This window comes from Macrosteles quadrilineatus, unplaced genomic scaffold (genome assembly GCF_028750875.1).
Source record: "Macrosteles quadrilineatus isolate MER2022 unplaced genomic scaffold, UCM_ALF_1.0 Scaffold_19__1_contigs__length_3004403, whole genome shotgun sequence".
NCBI lineage: Eukaryota > Metazoa > Arthropoda > Insecta > Hemiptera > Cicadellidae > Macrosteles > Macrosteles quadrilineatus.
Genome location: NW_026542612.1, coordinates 761,887 through 784,548, shown reverse-complemented (window position 1 = coordinate 784,548; position 22,662 = coordinate 761,887). Strand labels below are relative to the sequence as shown.

Genomic DNA, 22,662 nt, shown 5'->3' with positions numbered 1-22,662 from the left:
TAACATATGTTACAATAGACCTCGTTAACAAAAAAAGGGCCATAGATTCTAGATAGTATAACATGGTCTATAACATGGAATCTTCACTAAACTTAAATATAACAAAGACAACTTAAATGATTAATAATAAATAATAAATAAATTAAAATAAATAAAATAAATAAAAAAATAAATAAAATAAATTAAATGATAAATAAGCATGAACCTGATTTCACTTCATTTCTTGAAAAAGTAGATATGAGACAGCATATTTTTGAGTTTAGATTTGTGTCAGTTGAAGAAGTTTTTAAAACTATTAATAGCTTACGTACAAGTAAATGTTTAGATATCTATAGATTGAATTAAATTATTCTTAAACACGCTTCTTTTAGTATTTGTGAAGTATTGACCACAATATTTAATAGGATGATAGAAAAGGGTGTATACCCAACAGTACTTAAAAAAATTAAAGTGGTTCCAGTTCCCAAGAAAAATAATGATAGTTACGAAAGCTTCAGACCAATATCAATTGTACCAACCATATCAAAGTTGTTTGAATTACTAATGTATAACCAGGTGTATGAATACATTGAAAGTAATAAAATGTTTACTGATAGGCAGTTTGGGTTTCGCTCTGGGAAGAGCACAAATGATACTGTTGTTAGTTTAGTCATAGATGTGGTTAAAAATATAGAGAACAAAAGACTGGTTTGTTTTCGCTCTTTTGACATGTCAAAAGCATTTGACACTGTTAATCACAACATATTAATACACAAATAAAAATTTTATGGTTTTCAAGACAATTCAATTAAACTTATCAATTCGTATTTAAAAAATAGAGAACAATTTGTTAGTTTCAAAAATGAGCTATCTCTAGGAAAAAATATAGACGTTGGTGTTCCTCAGGGTTCATCTTTAGGGCCACTACTGTTTAATATCTACATCAATGATCTGCCATACAATTTGTTAGGTGAAAATATTAATAGTTTTCTTTACGCTGATGACCTAGGCTTGAATGTTTGTTCTGAATCTAGAGATCAAATGAATCACATCCTGAAAAATGCTACAGATCTGATCTATCAGTGGTGTAATGCAAATAGATTATGCCTAAATCTAAATAAATGGCAAGATTTGGAAATTTGTTTCTCAAATAGGCAGCCCCTATTAAATGAGATAAAATCTTTAAAATTTCTTGGAATTAATTTAAATTCAAAACTAGATTGGAAGGATCACATTGACATAACCTCAACCAAGCTGTCAAAAGGTGTATACTGTTTAAAAAGATTAAAAGGTTGTGTAACACAAGATGTTATGATAACAGTGTATTATGCACAGATACATAGTTTATTGAGTTATGGAATATTGGTGTGGGGTTTCCAATCATATTCCAAAAAGTTATTTAAATTGCAAAAAAGGGCAATAAGGCTTGTAAGTGGTGTACGCTCTAGAACTCACTGTAAACCTATTTTTAAACATTTCAAAATTTTAACTTTACCTGCAATATATATTCTTCAAGTTTTGTTGTATGTAAAAAATCATTTGGCAATTTTTTCAGAAAATTCAAATAAACATAATTATGAAACCAGATTTAAAGACAACTTGCAAACAGTGCTTTGTAAATAGTCAAAGAGTCAAACAAACATTCAATACATGGCAGCTAAATTGTTTAATAATTTATCAGTGGAGTCTCGGGAGTTGTCCTTGAACACTTTCAAATAAAAAATGAAGACATATTTAACACAAAAATGCCCGTATACGGTGGAGGATTTTTTCACATGTCAAAATATTTCTATTTAATTGTGTCTGTATTTTATATGTATATATACAGGGTGAGTTTTAATTGTCCCCCCCCCCAAGTTTTTTCTACATTTTTTCAAATATCAATCTCAGACCACTTCCAAACATTGTTGGGTAGTAAGTACTTCATTTTGACAAGGTGGTCATTTCCGGCCGCCATCTTGGATCCGCCATATTGGATGCAAAATTTTTTTTTCGAATGTAAAGGTGGGGTTGTGACCTATTATTTCGAACTACATTTTTACCCTGATTACAATGCCGCAAACTGTTTTTAAAAATCTTGATTCATTCTAAAGTTATGAGGGTTTTTTAAAACTTTATTTTTAGCCCATTTTAACATTGTGCATTTACAAACTAAGACCATAATCTCAAAATAGTGCCAGATAAAGATAAGTATACACTACCAGTAATTGTCGACCTATTTTCACTTGGTTATGACTGATGTATTTTTTCGGCCGCCATCTTGGATCCGCCATTTTGAAATGTGATAAATTATTTTAAATATGAAGGGGGTATTGTGACCCATAATTTCTAACTACTTTTTTAAGCTTAACTTAATTCCAAGATCCGTTTTTCATTTTCATTTTTTGATTTTTAAATATTGATATTTTGAACAAAGAAATTGCAATATTTCATAAATAAAACTTGATAACAAAAAATGGATTGCGGCATTGAGTTTAGCTGAAAAAAGTAGTTCGAAATGATGGGTCACAACACCCCCTTCATATTTAAAATAATTTATCACATTTCAAAATGGTGGATCCAAGATGGCGGCCGAAAAAAATACATCAGTCATAACCAAGTGAAAATAGGTCGACAATTACTGGTAGTGTATACTTATCTTTATCTGGCACTATTTTGAGATTATGGTCTTAGTTTGTAAATGCACAATGTTAAAATGGGCTAAAAATAAAGTTTTAAAAAACCCTCATAACTTTAGAATGAATCAAGATTTTTAAAAACAGTTTGCGGCATTGTAATCAGGGTAAAAATCTAGTTCGAAATAATAGGTCACAACCCCACCTTAACATTTGAAAAAAAAATTTTGCATCCAATATGGCGGATCCAAGATGGCGGCCGGAAATGACCACCTTGTCAAAATGAAGTACTTACTACCCAATAATGTTTGGAAGTGGTCTGGGATTGATATTTGAAAAAATGTAGAAAAAAGTTGGGGGGGGGGACAATTAAAACTCACCCTGTATAATTTTTTATTGTACTATCGTATTATATTGATTGATTACATGAAAGTATTCATTTGCTGTATTTAATAACAGCATTATGTATTTTGTGACGATTGTTAATGCATTGTGAAATGTCTACAACAATAAATTGATTTGATTTGATTTGATACTATGAATATTTGTACCATTAATTGAAACATCATAAAGTAAAAAAAATAACATAAAAAGAAAAAATAAACAAAGCAACAGTTGGAAAACTATAAGGTTTACATGGTTTGAAAAATGATGACATTTTGTTAACAACCGATAAACTTCATTATGTTTGGAGTAAGCTTTTAAATACTTATTTTTTCAAGATTAGATGAATGTACATTGATCAACATGATCTTTGAAAACTATTTTTTATACCCTCATTTTAATTTTTACTAGTATAAAGAATGCCTTTTTCAAACTGTTTTTAGGCTTCAATTAAATGTTCTTATGTCGCAAATATGTTGAATAATAGTATTCACTTAACATTGACTTAATTTTATTTCAATATATTTTGTCTTTGTGTTTTGCTACACCACTGCAACAAAAAAAAAAAAACCAAAATTTAAATTTATTTAATTTAAATTGCTACCAATGAGAATATCATATAAATAAGTTGTACACAGGGTTCTTTTGTTTCCCCAACTCTAAAATACAACGCACATGAATTGAAAATGTTATAGGTTTTAATAGTACTGTAGCAAATGGAATATCAATAAAGTTAACGTATAACAATAAATTTACATATTCCTAGATTATAATTGAATGTGTTTACGAAGGAACATCACAGCCTCAAAATTCAACATTACAGTATATTTACTCAAGATTTATTGTTTTCATATAGCACAGTTGATGTTGCCAACTAGCGTGGGAGCGGAAGTCCTGATAAAGGCTGGTTCTCGGAAAAGTAATAAACTTGTAGTTTTAATGAAGTCTTTTTTTTTTTTGTTTTGTCAGCATTCATGGGATCCTCAGCATAAAGTACAAACCACATACAAACTGCAAAATGTGTGTCGAAGGTCTGATTAGACCTTCCGAGATTTAGACCTTCAGCAACTGATCCGTTTTTTACCTTCCTTTAATTTATTCTTTTTCATGTTGTGCTTCATGTAACATACATAGACTAGAGGGCCGCTCTTGCCCTTGACAAATAAATTAACATTTTCGCACAAAATACAAATCAATATCGTCATTAGACAAGAATTAAAAAATAAAATTTATAAACAAAACCTACAACGGCATATTCTTGAACAAGTATGCCTACAAACCTAAGATAAGCATGTTTGTTGTTATTATACTTAACCTACAAATGCTGACTTAGGGCATACCTGCTTTCCTAGATAAAATATCCAAACTAATTGCGAGTGCAACGTGAACTTAGAAAAAGACTAGTAAGAATTTACAACTGTGAATTTCTCAGAATTGATTGACAGTTCAGACGAACCTATGGCCACAGACTACGGAAACCTACAGTATTATTGTATTAGTATACTGTATTTGTATTATTGTGTTACTAGCAGAGTACCCGTCCTTCATACGGGGTTGGCATATAGGCCTAAGTATAAATGCTTATTGCAGTTATGGGAGAACACACGATTAAAAAAAAATTGGTCTTTTAATTTATACGGTATCCTATAGTGTAGCACACATCTACCATAGTCCTGATGTTCTACCACTGCACCTAAACCATGGAAAAAAGTAAAGTTTTCATTGTGTACCACAACTTTTTTTGCTAGTTGGTTCAAATTAGCTGTGGTCATTAATGCAAACAAACAACACAATAGTGCTGCACCATGTTTGGCAAGCCTTATAACTTTTTAATGCAGTTTAATATCATAGAACCAACTTGTACAGTTGAAACGGCTGACAAAATTCTTTAATTTCTTTAAATATGAATACTCATAAGGTTAACATGAGAAAGTCCAGAGCCAGAACCACCGGGGCGGAGACTGAAAGAATTTTTGAGGTAAGACGAATTTTTTTCTAACACGCTTGGTGTTGTACTTGACAAGGACCTCTCTTTTTCTGACCACGTCACATCTGCAGTCCAACGTGCAGTGGGAAGATTGAGAGGTCTTAGCAGATTTAAAACTCTCCTGCCAGAATATGCCAAAACGCAACTCATGCGGTCCTTGGTCCTTCCAGCCTTCACATATTGCTTTCCTGCATATGGAAACAGCATCTCTAAGGAGGACATGGCAAGAGTTCAGAGAATTCAAAATTCTGCCATAAGGTTCATTTTTGGCCTTAGTCGCTTTGACCACGTGTCCTCCTACCGAGATGCTGCTAAGCTCATCCCAATGGATGACATGTGCAGAAAGCTGACCTGCTGCCTGGTCCACAAAGTGCTCACGCTGGGAGAGCCTCATTACCTCAGTGAGAGGCTGAAGTACAGGAGGGAGATCTGTCTACGTAGTACTCGCTCTGACCTCAGGCTTCACTTTCCTAAAGTTAGGCTTGAGGCTGGAAGAAGGTCTTTTTCTTATTTCGGCCCGCAGTTGTACAATGGCCTCCCTCAAGTGATTAAGGGTTCGAAATCTTATAACTCATTCAGGGCCGCAATGAAAAAAACAAGTGTAAAATTTATGTTTTAAATCATTCTGTTTGACATTTCTTGTATATACTTATGTAAATATATTAGGATAGTTTAGATTTAGTGACTTGAGTTAGTTTGAAAAACATGTATCATGAAACTCGCTCGTAAATAAAGGCATTTTTATTTATTTATTTATTTATTTAAGAATATGTTAATCGGGGACTCAACCTTGTCGGTTTAGTATTTTTCGCGTTTGCTTGTCACAAACATCCATCCATCCATACATCCATGGTTTGCACTGTAAACATAAAGCTATCACAATAGTTCCAAACCGACAAATAGAAAAATAGGAAAATGTAAATAAATATGGAAAATAGGGTAATTTTCTAACATATTTTAGTGAAATTATATAATCAGGCAAATGGAAATTCAGTCTACAGATTTGCTGTGGCAGGGGGATTATATTATGGTTTACACAAAAATAAATCAAAACATAAACCTCATAACACTCAGGAAAAGGGCCTAGGTTGATAGGGCAACGATTATAGAATCTTAATTATTTCCTATATCCATGATAAATGATATCTTTTAAAACGAATTATTCCCAGTAAATATTATTACAGCATTTCACAAAAATAGAACAGACTCAGTATAATAGATATACTCTGAGAACAGGGTACAATCCTCCAGTAACTATTAATAATGTAGCCTTAAGGGAGGCAGACAATGTAAAATATTTAGGTCTAACTCTTGACAAAAAATTAAATTGGAAATCTCATATCTGGTGCAAGAGACAGCAAATGGAATTAAAACTTCGTAAACTCAATTGGCTACTAGGTACGAATTCAAAATTATCATTGGCTAACAAAATTTTACTGTATAAAGTTATGATCAAACCAATTTGGACATACGGAATTCAACTTTGGGGGACCTCGAGCAAATCCAACATAGACATTTTTGAACGATTTCAGGCTAAGGCACTGAGAAGAATTATTGGCGCACCCTGGTTCGTATCCAACACTACAATTAGGAATGACTTCAAAATTAAATCAGTGAAAGAAGAAATTACAGACCTTAACAAAAATTATCAAAACAAATTAGAATACCATCCGAACAGTCTTGCTGTTAATCTGCTGGACAATAGTCAGTGCATTACCAGATTAAAAAGTGTTGTGCATGTGCTGGACCTAAGCTACAGATTTCTGTAAATATTTAAATGATTAATCCAATTTTTGGCAAGCCTTGTTGATGAACAGGTGCTTGCTTCCTGACATTGTTTTTTAGATATATGTTTTACTTATTGTTCTCATATTTGAACAGATTGTAAAATAAATTCTGATAAAAAAAAGTATAATAGATCATAAACATAAACAAATGAAGTAACTGAAAGAATCATATACTAATTAAATTACATTAACATATGGTTTGACAGCTACATTTAAGTAATGTAAAATAATGTTTACATTCGGGCTAGTAACATCGTTATTTTTAATTTATAATCCTCACCCTCTCTGTTCTAATATTCGTGCATTATTAAATATGTTTGAACCAGCTGTGTGGAATTGTGAAATCAAAATTCATTTGACAGTTAGTCTGGCTGTTTACATTTTTAAATTTAAATTAGGTGAACCGACATATTGGCCCTCTGATCGTAAAAAATATCAGACCTTCTTGATTTTTTCGTTACGAAAGGTGTATCCCGAGATTGTGTGACAATCGAGCAATCTCTGGACCTTTCCTCAGACCACTCACATGTAAATTTAACGATCGCTTCAACTGTTATATTCAAACCTATTCCACCACATTTATGTAACAAAAATACAGATTGGAATTATTTTCGTGAATTAATAAATCAAATTTTAAAGATTTCTGTGTGTTTGAAGAGCGAAGAAGATTTGAATCTTGCTGTTGAACATTTCAACAAAACAGTTCAAGACTCCGCTTGGAGAGCAACTCCAGAGCAGAATAAACTTAATATAAAATCTGGAATAAGCTATCCAATTGAAATTAATAGGAAGATTGCCGAAAAACGCCGACTCCGTAGAATATGGCAAAACTCTAGAGATCAGACGGATAAAAGAAATCTAAACAGGGCCACTCAACAACTAAAAAGGTTACTGTTTAAAGTAAACAATGGGATATTTCAAGATTTCACATAAAACCTTTCTCCATCTGAAGCTAGTGACTACTCCCTTTGGAAAGTTACAAAAAAACTTAAAACGTCCACAAATTTGCATTCCACCTATTCTAAAAGAAGACGGTTCTTGGACCAAAAACAACATCGAGAAAGCAGATGTCTTTGCTTCATACTTCAAAGAAGTGTTCAAACCATATGATATAAATTCAAACGTTGAACAAGAAATTTTGGAATTCTTCGATTCTCCAAATCAACTTGATTTACCGATAAAATTGTTTACACCATCCGAAGTAGCTAAAGTAATAAAAGACGATTTAAACGGCAAAAAAGCCCCCGGTTATGATCTGATAACAGGTAAAGTGTTGAAAGAGCTGCCTAGAAAAGGAATAGTATTCCTTACAGTACTTTTCAATGCAGTTTTACGCCTCGAATACTTCCCAATACAGTGGAAGGTTTCACAAATTGTTGTTATTCCGAAACCTGGTAAACCTTTAAATCAAGCATCCTCGTATCAGCCTATATCTCTTCTTTCCGTGGTTTCAAAAGTTTTTGAAAAACTTTTTTTAAAAGACTCCAAATTATAATTGACGAAAAAGAATTGTTGCCTTCCCATCAGTTTGGATTCCGCCGAAAGCATTCCACCATTGAGCAAGTGCATAGAATAGTGAATGTAATCAAGGAAGATCTAGAAAATAAACGTTTTTGTTCATCTGCTTTTTGGACGTTGCCCAGGCGTTTGATAAAGTCTGGCACACAGGACTATTGTTCAAAATTAAAACTTTGCTGCCCCATACACACTATGGAGTGTTGAAATCGTATTTGTCCAAACGCTTTTTTCAAATTAAATATCAAGATGTATAGTTCGGCCGCTTAGAAAACGACCTGCGCACTAATGCTAAACCAATGCTGGAGGAGGTCGCTTTCTAAGCGGCCGACCTATAGTTACAGATGTACATGAAATTGAATCAGGTTTACCACAAGGCAGTGTTCTTGGACCTATTTTGTATACATATTGTTCACGTATGACCTTCCAAGTACTCAGGGTATTACAGTTGCAACATTTGCAGACGACACTGCTTTTTTGTCATCAAATCAGGATCCTATTCTAGCATCATCAAACCTTCAGGCTGCATTAGACGGTTTGTCTCAGTGGCTACAGAATTGGAAAATTAAAGTAAATGAAACAAAATCCGTTCAAGTTACATTTACTATGTCTACAAGAACTTGCCCCCCAGTCACATTGAATAATGTAATGCTTCCACAATCCAACGAAGTTAAGTACCTTGGTATGCATCTCGACAGACAGGTTACATGGCATTCACACATTTGGAACAAACGACTTCATTTAAATTTAAAAACAAACAAACTAAATTGGCTTATTGGTCGAAATTCAAAATTATCTGTTGAAAATAAATTACTTTTATACAAAATTAAATTGAAACCTATTTGGACCTATGGTATCCAACTCTGGGGAACCACTTCAAACTCGAACATAGAAATAGTTCAACGATTTCAATCTAAAACACTAAGAAAGATTTTACAAGCACCTTGGTTTGTCACAAATAAAGTTATTCATCAAGATACAAAATTACCCTATGTTAGAGAAGAAATAAAAAACCGAAGTGAAAAATATCAAAGAAAATTAGAAATCCATCCAAATTTCCTGGTAGTTAACCTCCTCAATAATAGTGAAGCTATAGGCTCAAAAGAGTTAATCCAATAGACCTTCCAAATCGTTTTTAGTTCAATTTTTTAAAATTTTTTGTATGTTAGTGCACTTGATGGAGTGTTTCTAACCCATGTTAAAATGGTCATGAAATTTACTTATTGTTCTAGAATAGAATAGATTGTAAATAAATACTTATTAAAAAAAAATAAAATTTAGTAGGTTTGCTCTTGTTACCATGGATACCATCAATCAATATTTTAAAATCTCTCACCTCAAATTTTTGAAAGCCCACGGGGCAGAGCCCTAGGACAATAACGAAGAGGGAATAGTTGTATAATATATATCCTCGGAGCTGTAGCTTCATTTGCGTGCAATTTGAGCCCAGTCGGTTCAATACTTTTTGAGATTATCTCATACAAACACACAGACACCACCTCTTCTTTATAATAGTATAGATAGATAGATAGATAGATAGATTACTATTATAGTATTATATATTGTCTGTGCTATGCTATGGCTAAAATACGTTTTTATTAATGCATCAGCTGGAGAAACTCTCTGAATATCTGCTTCAGCCATTTGTTGTCAAACATTGATCTCGTAAAATAGTGAAATTATTTTTCGTATACACTAATAGAGCAAGGTTTGTACTAAAAGAAAACCATCTTTTAGTTTAAAAAAATACATGTTTCACAGGAAACAATTTTAACCATTGTAGTAACACCATTATAGCTTAAAAAGTTGATAATTGATAGTTCACATAATATTTAGCACATTTGACGGATAAACCTTTTTTGAATTCGTCATATTATAAGTGTATAAAAATTCATATATCTGTGTATCAATATCTACTTATCTCATTTCTGTTCAATGGAAGTTATGCAATTTCAATGATACCGGTACTTAAATGGGAAGTCTTACAGCTGTTATAAAACTGTGCATACATTTTATCTTACGAGTAAATTCGCTACCAATTGATATAGTACGACAATTCTATTCTACTGCAGTACTTAGAATTCTACCACTACTCACATTAAACCTACCATATTTACTTTTGGGCTAGTGATCAATTTATTGTATTAATCATACAATATAGTGAATAGTGTAGTCATTTATTTATCTCGTTTCTATGACATAGCTCTATTTTGTAGAAATCAATTATGCAATCATAACAACAGAAATACTGCATCATTACATTTTACGGTGACACAGTATTTATTTTATATATAAAAAAATTAAGCTAATGCAATAATTAGTTCAATTAGAACCATTGAATATTGAATAATTTCAACATTAATCGAAGACGAAGCGGTTGACAACTTTCAAACAGTTGACTAGGCCTAGTTGCCTTCAATAATTGCAATGCGAACTGTATACACTGAGGTCGGCAAACAGTGTTCACAGTGTGCAGGCACTTTGGACATCGTGGCACTTGGACGTCGTGCAACAGTCAAATATTGATTGGACGTCGTGCAACTGGCAGAGGCTTTGGACGTGGTGCAAATGATACTTTTTTACAATTCTACAGTGCGCTGTTTCACGACGTCCAAAGCTTGTAGAAAGACTATATTTTTGGCAGTTACTGTACTTTTGGACGTCGTGGCCCTTGGACGTCGTGCAACAACTTTAAAATTATGTTTTGGACGTCGTGGCACTGAAAAAATATTATTGGACGTCGTGCAACACTCCCTTATTAATACGCTATATGAATGTTTGTAAACAATAAGGATTTTTTGTTTACAAAAAAATCTCTAAGGGATATAGAGAGGAAGGTTATTTAAAAAAAAAATAGCAAAACGGCCATTGGTGACCTGCATGTTCATAGGATACACTAACAACCACTTAGCTAAAAGATTCGCCCAATCTGATGATTTCGAGGTGTATGTCTAAAGCAAGGATTATGAACACCTCACTATGCCCCAGTGGTTGTAGTATATCGCTACAAACACACAGGTCACCAATTATTTGCCACACAGGACGGGATTTGAACCCGAGCTGACGAATGCCACTAGCCAAGTGACACACGCCCTAGCCTTCTCGGCTATCTGTGCTTGATGACTGAGGAGTCAAAAACCGGTATTTAAGCTGACGCCACCGATTGCAAACAGATAGCGCTACAGATGGTTGTTTAATGCGTTACTAGGTAGCAGCACCAGTTAGTCACGGACTATTTAGATGAAATTTTTTAGTTTAAACACAACAGTGATCATAAATGTGTTCCTGAGACTTTGCTGCAAAACATTAGTTTCCCTAAAATGGCTATATTACGATAACCTTGTCCAACTAAATCAAGGTTAAATTCAATATTACATTGTAAACTGTATGTCTTTTGATTTTATGAGATTTTGGTTTCAAATAATGCTATCAGAACATAAAAATTTATAGGAAAACCAGGAAAATTACAACAAAAACTAAGTTTTATTTAATGTTTACTACAAATACCGGGATTTATCTTTCTTTCAATGAAATTGTATAAATTATAGGCCTATAAATATTTGAAAATAGCCACTTTGTTCTAAATTTTATGAGGATTACAAATATATAATCATATAGTGAGGTAAGTTATCAAATAAATAAGTTATGAGTGAAAAACATGTTTTGCGCGTTTGAAAGAAAATACCGAAATCGCCAAATGACTCAACACCTTTCATAAAAACACATATTGAACCAACCAGAGTATTTCATGTTGTATGAAATTTTATTTACAGTTAGTACAAAATCAGCCTACTAGTAAATGAGAAAAATACAGCATGGTTTTACCTTGATTGGGGCCAGAATCCTTTGCCGAACTTGAAGAATTCGTTTGCTGAACTTGATAAATTACAAAGTATCCAAAATATATTTACAAAAAGTCACAAAAGTTAGACAAAAAACTTGCAAAGTTGTTGCTGTCAATAGTTTTCAACACTTGTAAATAAAAACTAAACACTTATGAAAAGAAATATTATATACATAAGAATTAACACATGGGCCTAATCAGAGTCCTCACCGCTACTTTGGTCTAGGGTCACTTTGGCCCTTTTTCTGCCCCTCTTAAGCCTCAAAAAGTGCTGCATTTTGTGGAAGCATTCTCTGTGAACACCCACATTACAACCGGGGCACCAAAATCTAGACCTGCCTCTAGTTTTGGTGTGACCACAAACGATACACTTTCTTTCTTGTCTTTGAGGCAGTTTTTCAAGTCGGTGGTCACCGCAATCTCCGCGGGGTCCAGGAACTGGTCCAGGTAAGGCATCGCAGGTTGCTTAGCCTTCGAGGGATTCTACAATAGATATGTGGAAATCTCTTCTTGATACAGGTTTGTCAGTGTTCTCTTTGTACAGAATGTCAGCATTTACGAGCGCAATATCAATAAAATTGAAGAACAGCTTCTTACAGTACTTAGAAGTGGTGCGGTTGCAAGACATATGGTACACAGATTTATCGCTTACATCCACACCACCCATAAACTGGTTGTAATGGTGTATCAAAACCGGTTTCATACCTCTCAGTCCCTTTTTACTTGTAACAATTTGATCTTCCGCATGGTATGCTGTAGAAATCAAATACACAATTTTCCTACTCAGTTTCTGACGGTAACCAACCAATAACAGATTTCTCTTTCTAAAGTATTTCCCTTTCTCCTAAGTTATAGTTTTTAATTCTTTTTGATAAAAATTTTGACTTTTTGTTTATGGTTCCGGTGATGAACGTTTGTCGTTCAAGGAAGTTCTCAGCCAACGGAATTTTTGTGTAAAAATTGTCTGTAAAGACATGATATCCTTTAACAAACAATGAAGATTTTTCAACCAAGTTCTTTACTACCCTCTCAGTAAATAACTCTTCATCATAATTAGCTTCAGCAAGGTACTCACGTCCACTGTATAGTTCCATGTGCATAACATAATTGGTGGCACTATCGCAAAGTTCGAATTTTTTTATTCCGTATTGTTTGTGTTTCTTATTTGGCATATATTGAATAAATATGCATCGGTTCTTTGTTCCTACTACACTTTCGTCGATGGAGAGTTCCTGATTTGGTACAAAGTGTTTTTTGAAACTTGAATTCAGATGATCTAACAACCACCTTACTTTTATCCAATGGTCATGTCCAGGCTGACCCCTCTCAACAGCGCAGGCCGATGTCAAATGCAAGAAACTGATTATGAGTAAAAACCTATTTATCGCCATGGTGTTTGAATAAAATGCTATATGTTCTGTTTTTCTAGTGTCCCAATATGATTTGATGTTTTTTCTAACTGTCATTCCCATATTGATAAGAATAGCAAAAAACTTTTTCATTTCCTGTATGGAAACATTGGACCATTTTTTGAGCCTAGACTGTGGACTCAAATTATCTCTCTTTTCATCTAATGTTCTTTGAGCATAGACATTTGTCTCTCTAGTAATGAGATTCCAAAAGGTAGCTGTCAAAAATAAGTTCAAATAATTGATAGGGGAAGAATTTCTGGGGGGTAAATCTTTGGGTCCTGTAGCCCTAACTTGAAACTGAGGTCTGACATCTTTCGGAGGTTCGGGGGGATACACCCTAATCCAATGTCCTATGTTTTGCTGTACTGGTATTAGCCTAGGCCTACCTGCATTAGGGTCTTGTTCATTTTCAATTTCAAGATTTTCGTCAATATCTGACGTCTCTAAATCGTTCAAATCGGGCACATACTCCTCTCCACTCCCTGACGAAAAGTCTAGCAAAGATAGTTCAGAATCTGAATGATAATTAACATCAATGTCACTACCAACTTCATCCGGATCGTCAATAAGTCCTTCAACATCACTAATATCATCTTCTAGTGCATTACGTATATCACTACTGTCCATTTTTACCACTAAAAACGACGATAAACGTACAAAAACACAAGTCACCGATGTGAAATAACCAAGTTGTCTAAAACACGAACGTCAGCTGTCTGCTACAATTACGATCGGCTCGGAGAACATACAGCGCTGAGACAGACCTCTGGAGAAAGCTGAGAATCTAACGAAAAGAACGATACCTAACTCGATCCAGTTCAATCCGATTCAGTCAGTCATAGAGCCTTCGCCGTAAACAGTGTTCGCGAGTCGCTGCAGCGACGCATGACACTCGGAGGGTTAATAAAATAGTGACAACATGTCAGTTAAAATCCAACAACAGGTAATGGAATTAAAAGGCAAACAAAAAAGTCTTACAAAATATGAATAATTGGCCTAGCACTGAAAGGGTTAAGGGAAACGAGTTCTACAAACATTTACTGACTTGGTTGAAATGAAATATTTACTATTTGAATTTGGGTTAGTGTTGTGAGGGGGGGAGGGGAATATTAAACAATGGAAAAAAGCGAGAAAGCATGGACAATTATCCACCCTACAATAACCCTAGCAACAACGTCATTAATGATAATTATAATGATTGATTATAATCGCTGTATGGATTATAATGACATTTAACAATGACAATTAAATCTGTCCCGGGTCCAGGTCTTACCATGAGTACTACGGTATTAGCTTATTCCCTATATGGCAAAGGTGAGCTTGTGGTTCAGTATTTAAGAAAACTGAATGAACACTGTGCTGCATTTATTGAGCAATCATTGAAAGAGACAATTTGCAAACTATGGAAACATAGGAAAGTCATACAAATTCGCTAACAATCCCAGGCTCGTGCCTAGCGTTCCAGGAAAAAAAACAACCCAGGAATAATTTTAATTATTAATTTTTTAGCCTAAATCCATGACATAAGGTTTTGCCAAAAATCCCCTTCCCCCCCCCCCCCCCGGGCGTTTTTATGTACCCAAAAAGAGGACGTGTCCGGGGAAATGAAGACTTTGTAGAAAGTGGTGGAGTCAAGTCAGAAGTTGTACAGTAGAACTCTCTGTAATTCAAATGGTTTACAGTAGACTCTTGATAATAAGAAATTGGTGGGCCAAGCAAATCGATTTGAATTATCAAGAGTTTGATTTATCGGGAAAATATAAAGTAAGTAAAATATAAAATATAAATACGGTTCCGCACAACTAGGGGTCTCAATCTCGGGCCTTAAATCCAATCCCGGGATTCTCTTAGCCAATCCCAAAATCCCGGGTTTATATTATTTTAACTTTTTAGCCATTTTAAAAGAGCGTGAAGTCCCCTTGTTGAGTCCTTAATGTTTTAAACTGGCATTTACCAGTGTTACACTGCACAATTATGCCGTTTTCTCAGTAAAAAAATATTACTACACGGAACTTTTATCATCCATCTTTATTATTTACAGTGTATAAATGTTGATATGTCATTCTAGAATTTAATAAATACATAAAAGAAAACAGCAGCAAGCGCACTCGCATGTAGCCTACACGTCACGCTTCACTCAACACTAAACTTTCCAAGAAGCACAGCTGGAAGTTTGACTACTAAAAATAATATGCTAATATGGAAACTAAATAAATAAAAATATTAAGATAAAGAGATAATATTGGAAGAATCATCAGTTGCAGCGTAAAAATGTTATGTTGACTGACAGCAATAAAACAATTTAAAGTACAAACAACAACAAACCATCTGCTTATGTACTAACGTGTAAACGTAATTTAGGATTATAAAAAAATTAATCACCGCTCTTAAAACCTAATACGAAGAAAAGTTATAGACCCTAAACATAAGTAATCTTAATAATGAAATAATAATGGTGTGTTTATATTCTCAGGCTAAAAGCCTGTATTAAGAAAACAATACTTCCATTACCGATTGCCATATTTTATGTTGCGACATCAATTGCGTTGTTTGCGTTTAATGGCAAAAGTTAAACTCAAAATAACTTATACCGGTACTGTTATTAATTAACTTTTAACTAATGTAGGCCTAATAACGTTTTCAGAAGGTAAATCTAAATACATCTAATACACTTGAAACATATATTTACACTACGATCACCTATTGAGTTAATTGATAATTAAATTGTCTAATTGAAATAGAGCACAGCTAATACCATATTAATAAAAACTAAGTATAAACATAGGTATTGCAATCCATTTAATCCCGGGATTAAAAGACTCCAATCCCGGGATTTCTAGGTATCAAAAACTGACCGGGATCCCGGGATTGAGACCCCTACGCACAATATAGGGTTTCGATAAAACAGAACTTAGTGAAATACAAAACTAAGTTTAAAACACGTTCACTGTGCATGAAGAGTTTCAGTTTAATCTCGTCACCACCGGCGCGATTGATTATGCTTTAAGCTGTTAGTATGCCAATAGCTGTTTTAATTTAAACGCCTGTGCATTTTACACTAACTAAACTTTTGGTAAAATTATCTTTAGGGTTAAGTCTTAAGGGGTCGGTGTTAAGTCAAAAACCAAAACGACAAAAATTGCAATAGACACGTACCATTAAAAATAAACCACCTCCCACTTGATGTAGTACAACTTACCTGCTTAAATCACCCATAATATTTTTAACTTTTGACAGCTCTTTGGCAAGTTTTTCATTTTCAATTTCCTGCACTCTTTGAGAGTTCCACAGTCTTGTTGTTTCTTGCAACTGCTTCTTACAACCTAAAAATTAAACAAATTACTTTTACAACTATCTTTTGAGTTTGAAAAACATATTTTTTCACTGTACCAACAAACCAGATGCTTATATTAGTCTAATGATAAATGGTATTCTTAATAATTGGATTATATGGATTTCTTTTCTATTTTCACAATGTATTTCTATGTTTCATCAATGAACTTAATTGAAAAGTGTTGAAAAAACTTGGGACAGTAAAATATTCATTATAATGACATTTAACAATGACAATTAAATCTGTCCCGGGTCCAGGTCTTACCATGAGTACTACGGTATTAGCTTATTCCCTATATGGGAAATTCGCTAAAACTACTAGACCAATTAATTGAGCTGTTATGTTAAACTGATATGTTGAGCTGATATGTTAACTTAGAATCTTAAATGAGTTATTTTGAATTTTTAGCAGTTAAGGACGCACTTTGGCGGGCTATGCCACTCAGGGTCTATACATTGTATGTAGTGTGCTATGATGGCCCTTGGGTTGGGGCTATCAGCTGCCTGTTGGCACTAGTGCAGTGCGTGGTTTCGAGTTATCAAACAAGAGATAACAAACATGACAAGAATCAAACATATGTGGCAGGTGTTTTGAATAATCATTTGTCTTTCTCATTTATTGTTTTTAGGTTTCGATTTCGAATGAGACCATTGTGTTTTTTACTAGTATTGTTTTTATATCTATCTGATCGCTCTGTGTATACATTAAATTTGTAAGTAAAGGAACCTCAACCACAGGCTTTGCCTAATGAGGCTCTAATTATTTTTTTAGATTCAAATTTTAAAGGTCACTTTTATTGTACATACAGTATGGTTGTTTTGTGCTTCAGATCACTGTAACTTGTCTTTTGTCAGCCTGGTGAGAACAACGGACTTTTTATTTAAGTTCAAGTCTATTTATATTATAACTTAGTTGTTTTTTTTTTGTTTTACTTCAAGTGAAAATTAATGTACAATAATTTTGTAATATGTACAATGTATTGTAAGTTCTTTGAGAAAATAAATATATATTCTATTCTATATTTTGCATGAAAAGGGCCAATAGGCTATAACCACAAGACAGGCTAAGTGGTCATAGTCATCTTTCATTTTAATACTGTCCTATAAGGCTTTGCCCTGACAGCTTCCTACACTCATCTCTATTCCTTGGCTTAAAATACCTACTGTTGTAAGGTCGCCATTTCAATGAAAAGTATTAAAGTTCTCTTCCCGTTGTGAAGCAGTAAAAAGAGAACTAACTGCACTACAGGCAAATTCAGTTCAAGGGTAGTCTAAGTGATAGGAGATACAGCCGGAATAGTATTTTGGTGAAAAACATTAGGTAGGTTGTTCCAGAGGGAGTAATTTTAAGCTCCTGGTAAATGGTCAGTTAAGACAGTAAATAATTTAAAAGGCAATTCCAGCCTCCACCGGGTTCTTAGTAGTAATAAAACAAAAAAATATATCGGGCGAAGCCAATGGGTAACAGCTAGTAACAAGATAAGCACACAAACCCAGCCAAAGCTGCAAATTTTAAAAACTAAGATTTTGTGACTTAAATGGATGAATAAAACAGCTGTGAAAAAACTTACTCTCCTCCAAAGTAGAAATTTCAGAGCGAAGTTCCTCCTCAACCTTCTTCTTGTCTATATTAAGGGATTCAATGTTCTTTTGAAGATTTTCGATCTCTTCAGATTTTTTTGCTAAAGCTTCGCTTAATGACTGAAATTTGGATTTAAGTTCATTACTTTTAACAGATAGTTCGGTTTGTTCTGCAGACTTTTTGACAAGTTCAGTTATTTCACTTTCTAACTTATTCCTTACTAAATCAAATTCTTTCTGGTTCTCCTCTATACACAATTTGTAACAATCAGCCTCTTTGATTCTTTCAATAAGTTTCACTTCAATGCATTCTAAATTTTCAAGATGAGTTTTTATTTCACGATTCAACTTCACTATTTTCTCTTCACGGGCATTTAATTCGGTCATGTTCTCTTCATGCTGCTTTTCTAAAGTTTGTAGTCTTTCAGCGGTTTCCTAAAGATACAAATAACTATTTTATCATTTCATTTTTATGAATAAAATATAAATACACATACCACTAATAACTCATGCGATTCCATGTAATACATGTTAAGGATACATAAATTGTAAAATACCCCAGCCACAAAAAACCTGCGAAATAAGAGAATTTCCATTTGCCTGATTGAAAAAAAAATAAATTAGATATGAAATCACTAGTGATGGGCAGATCCAAGAAAATGTCGGTACTGGATCCGGATCTTGAAAAATTTGGATCCGGATCCAGATACACACTGTCATAGGGGCGGGTTAAAAACGTAATTAACAGAATGCCAGAGATTGTTGACGTCGGCAATATACAGTACTGTAACATTTCCTGACCATAGAGGTTATTGACGTCGTAATATACAGTACTGTGACATTGACTTACCATAAAAAATTAAAAGTGCTGCACCCTGTTGGTAAACCTTATAACTTTTTAATGCTGTTTAATATTACAGAACCAACTTGTTAGTTCAAACAGCTGACATTTGTTTATTCCTTTTAAATATGAATACTCATCATGGTTAACATGGGAAAGAGCCAATGGGGAGGAGCTTGAAAGGATTTTTAAGAAAAGAATGTGTTTAAAATGAGAATATGAATATATATATGTGTATTTGTGTGTGTGTGTGTATGCCTGTTAGTGCGATGACTAGGAGTGAAATTCTGATTCGGTGCATCGAATCGCGATTCGATTCAGTAGTGATAAAAAAAAACCATTCGATTCATGAGGGAGTCAGTAGCCATATACGAAAAACGCCTGCAGAAAGTCAACGCAATACAGAAGTGCATTGATGTTGTGTTTTCATTGCAAAGGTGCTCTTATTTAATTAATTCTTTGCTTGTAATAGCTTTAATTGTTTTATAATTTTTTGTTTTGATATTGCAAATGATGAGAAGTTTTGTTAAGTGTAAGCAGTGTGAGACATGTTTTACTACTGTAATAGCTAAAACAAGTCACTCCAAAATCATTCTAAAAATAACAGGTCTGAATAATTAATTGTTACTTGATACTAAACTAGTAATTGATGTTTTAGACGGATAAATTTGGTATTTCTTTGTCTGCTATATATTCCTTGTAGTTTGTAGGTCTGATTCTATCATCATTTTATCAATTTGAACCAACTGAAAGTTTCAGTATAAATCTTGCAAATGTTAATATTTGTTTGCACCAAAACATACAGTATCTTTATTTGTAAAATCAATATTATAAAATTGGTAACATGCTTAAAAATATGATTCTACAAGTAAAAATTATGAAATAGGCAAGTAAAGCAGCTCACTGACATTTCTAACAATACTGGTTCTTTCTAATATATGATTGAAAATAAATATTTTTTAGCCTAAATTCATATATTATGTCATATGTATGAATAGGCCTAGTACCACATACCACATCAACAAAAGTTTGATTACTACACAAATGTGGTAAATTTTAATTAGGCCTAGCCTATTGTTACTTCACTCTATTGACAAGTATGAATAGAAAAATATCGTATTGCTTCAAATTGAAAACCTTTTGAATCGAATCGAAAATTTTTTGCTGCTTCGCACACCCCTAGCGATGACTCAAGGCAAAATGATCCGATGTGATGAAATTTGTTACAAACGTGTAAACCTATATTTATTCAAATGAGTTCGCGAATCAGTAACGGGGGTTTATAGGGTAAAAATTGATTTTTCCCATTTTTGACCCTAAAAACACAAAATTTCATAATTTATCTCCAAACCATTTTTTAGAGCTTAAAGAAATAATTGTGTATATTGAAGCGGTGTTGTATGCCCAAGGATTATGGAGAAAATTTAAAAAATTGTAAATTTAAAATTCCCATTTTATTCTTATGGAGAATAAATAAACTGTTGTAGTTTGCTTGTTTATGGATATATTTTAATCAAATTTGGCAATTTTGTTTATTTCATACTAAGCACAAAAAAAAAAAAAAAAAAAAAAAAAAAAAAAACACACCTCAATATCTTCCCCCTAGAAGCAAACTTAAGTACTCACTAAAATTAATGTTATTTAAATAGGAAATAAATCTGACAATTTTTAGGGAATATTTTAGTAGAAATCAAGCCGGGTAAATGGAAATTCACTTGGTCTGCACTCTGCAGGTTTGCTGCGGCTGAGGTATTTTATATATATCAGTGACACAAAAGCTTTAGACTAAATTGATTTTGTATGTAATTTTTGATAAATGCAAGAATCTTTACTTAAGATTTTTAAAACAAACCCTTTTTTGCATAGAGGACAAAATCCTGTCCTATCCTAAAAGTTGGGAAGGAAATTAAAATCCTGACTTGTCTTGAACTAAAAATTCAACCCCGTCCATACCTAATTCTAAGAAAATTAAATTCCTTAAATAAATCCACTTACTTGTCTGAAAGCTTTAAACCCTTCAGCCTGTCTTGCTAGTTGTTCTTCCAATGATAGTTTTTCACATAACAAAGCCTCGTTCTGTGTTTTTAATTTTGATAACTGATTTTCAAGATTAGATTTTGAGCTCTCTGTTGTACTGTCCTTTTCTACTTTGCGTAGACATAGTATTTCTTCTTCTAGTGTCGCACATTTAATCTTTAAATCCTGAATTTCATTCCTGTGAATCTGCAAAGAATGAATAAAAAAAATGTATATGTAGCCAGACTCTCTCCTCTGTACTCTTTATTGTTTACTATACAATGAATGAGCAAGTTGATAAATCTCTGTTCGTAACAACTTATTTTTTAAAGAAACTGAAAACTAAATCACTATTGTGCTCTTTTAGATTGAAAAAAAAACCACAAAACCACAAAAAAATGTTCTTACTACATTAGGATGTTATATCGGCTTATTTCTGAAATGTCATTTGATAGAAAATAACATAAAACAAAACTTGTTTTAAACCAATGGAACATTAACTACTGCATACAAATAAAACCGACAATATTATGATATTTATAATAGGTTACGTACCTTAGTCCGTCTTCAGTCTTATGTTAGTCTAGGGATGACTAGTTTCGGGTCAAAGACCCATTATCATATCCTTGTGAACATCAAAATGAAGTTGTTCATTAATCCGACAGAAGTCTTCATCAATACATAAATACAGTTCGACACATAAAGTTCACAATTTAAAAACATTTTTAAAAGACAATAGGCCTCCCACATTGATAATGGGACAAACCGACACAGGTTACACGGCGGACACGACAGAACTAACCAAAATCGTTCTGCCTATATCGGATAGTTCTGTTTGTGAATTGTGAACTTTATCTGTCGAACTGTATTTATGTACTGATGAAGACTTCTGTCGGATTGATGACCAACTTCAATTTGAGGTTTACAAGGATTTGATAATGGGTCTTTGACCGGAAACTAGTCATCCCTAGACTAACATAAGACTGAAGACGGACTAAGGTACGTAACCTATTATATATTCTAATATCAGTCTTGGTGGAAAAGATGTTCAAAATATTAAGACTTAAATACTCATTTACTTTTACGAGATCAATGTTTTCCTCTGTCAGTTTAGCTAATTGTTGTTCCAATGTCAATTTTGCAGATTCTAAATCTTCTTTCAGGACTGTCAATTCCAAAATCTGCCTTTCAAAATCAATTTTCATGTCATCGGAAAGACTGGTTTTTCCAAGTTTGCCAAGGCGTGCTATTTCTTCTTCCAGTGTTGTACATTTGGTCTTGTATTCTTTTACTTCATCTTCATGCATCTACAACAAATAACCATCATTTTTATGTTTTCAGTTTAGTTAGTAGTGTTAAATACAACTG

At 33.4% G+C, this 22,662-nt stretch overlaps 1 protein-coding gene across 2 annotated transcripts in view; it reads right to left on the bottom strand.

Moving 5' to 3' along the window:
- Positions 1-22,662, bottom strand: part of LOC129005279 (kinesin-like protein KIF20B) — a 155,222-nt gene that overhangs the window by 25,141 nt on the left and 107,419 nt on the right. For both annotated transcript variants that reach the window (XM_054434120.1, XM_054434121.1), the window contains exons 19-22: positions 22,374-22,601; positions 21,274-21,501; positions 18,428-18,872; positions 16,723-16,846 (exon numbers count right to left, since the gene is read on the bottom strand). In XM_054434120.1, the coding sequence (XP_054290095.1) occupies positions 16,723-16,846; positions 18,428-18,872; positions 21,274-21,501; positions 22,374-22,601 (1,025 nt within the window). The remainder of the gene's footprint in view (positions 1-16,722; positions 16,847-18,427; positions 18,873-21,273; positions 21,502-22,373; positions 22,602-22,662) is intronic.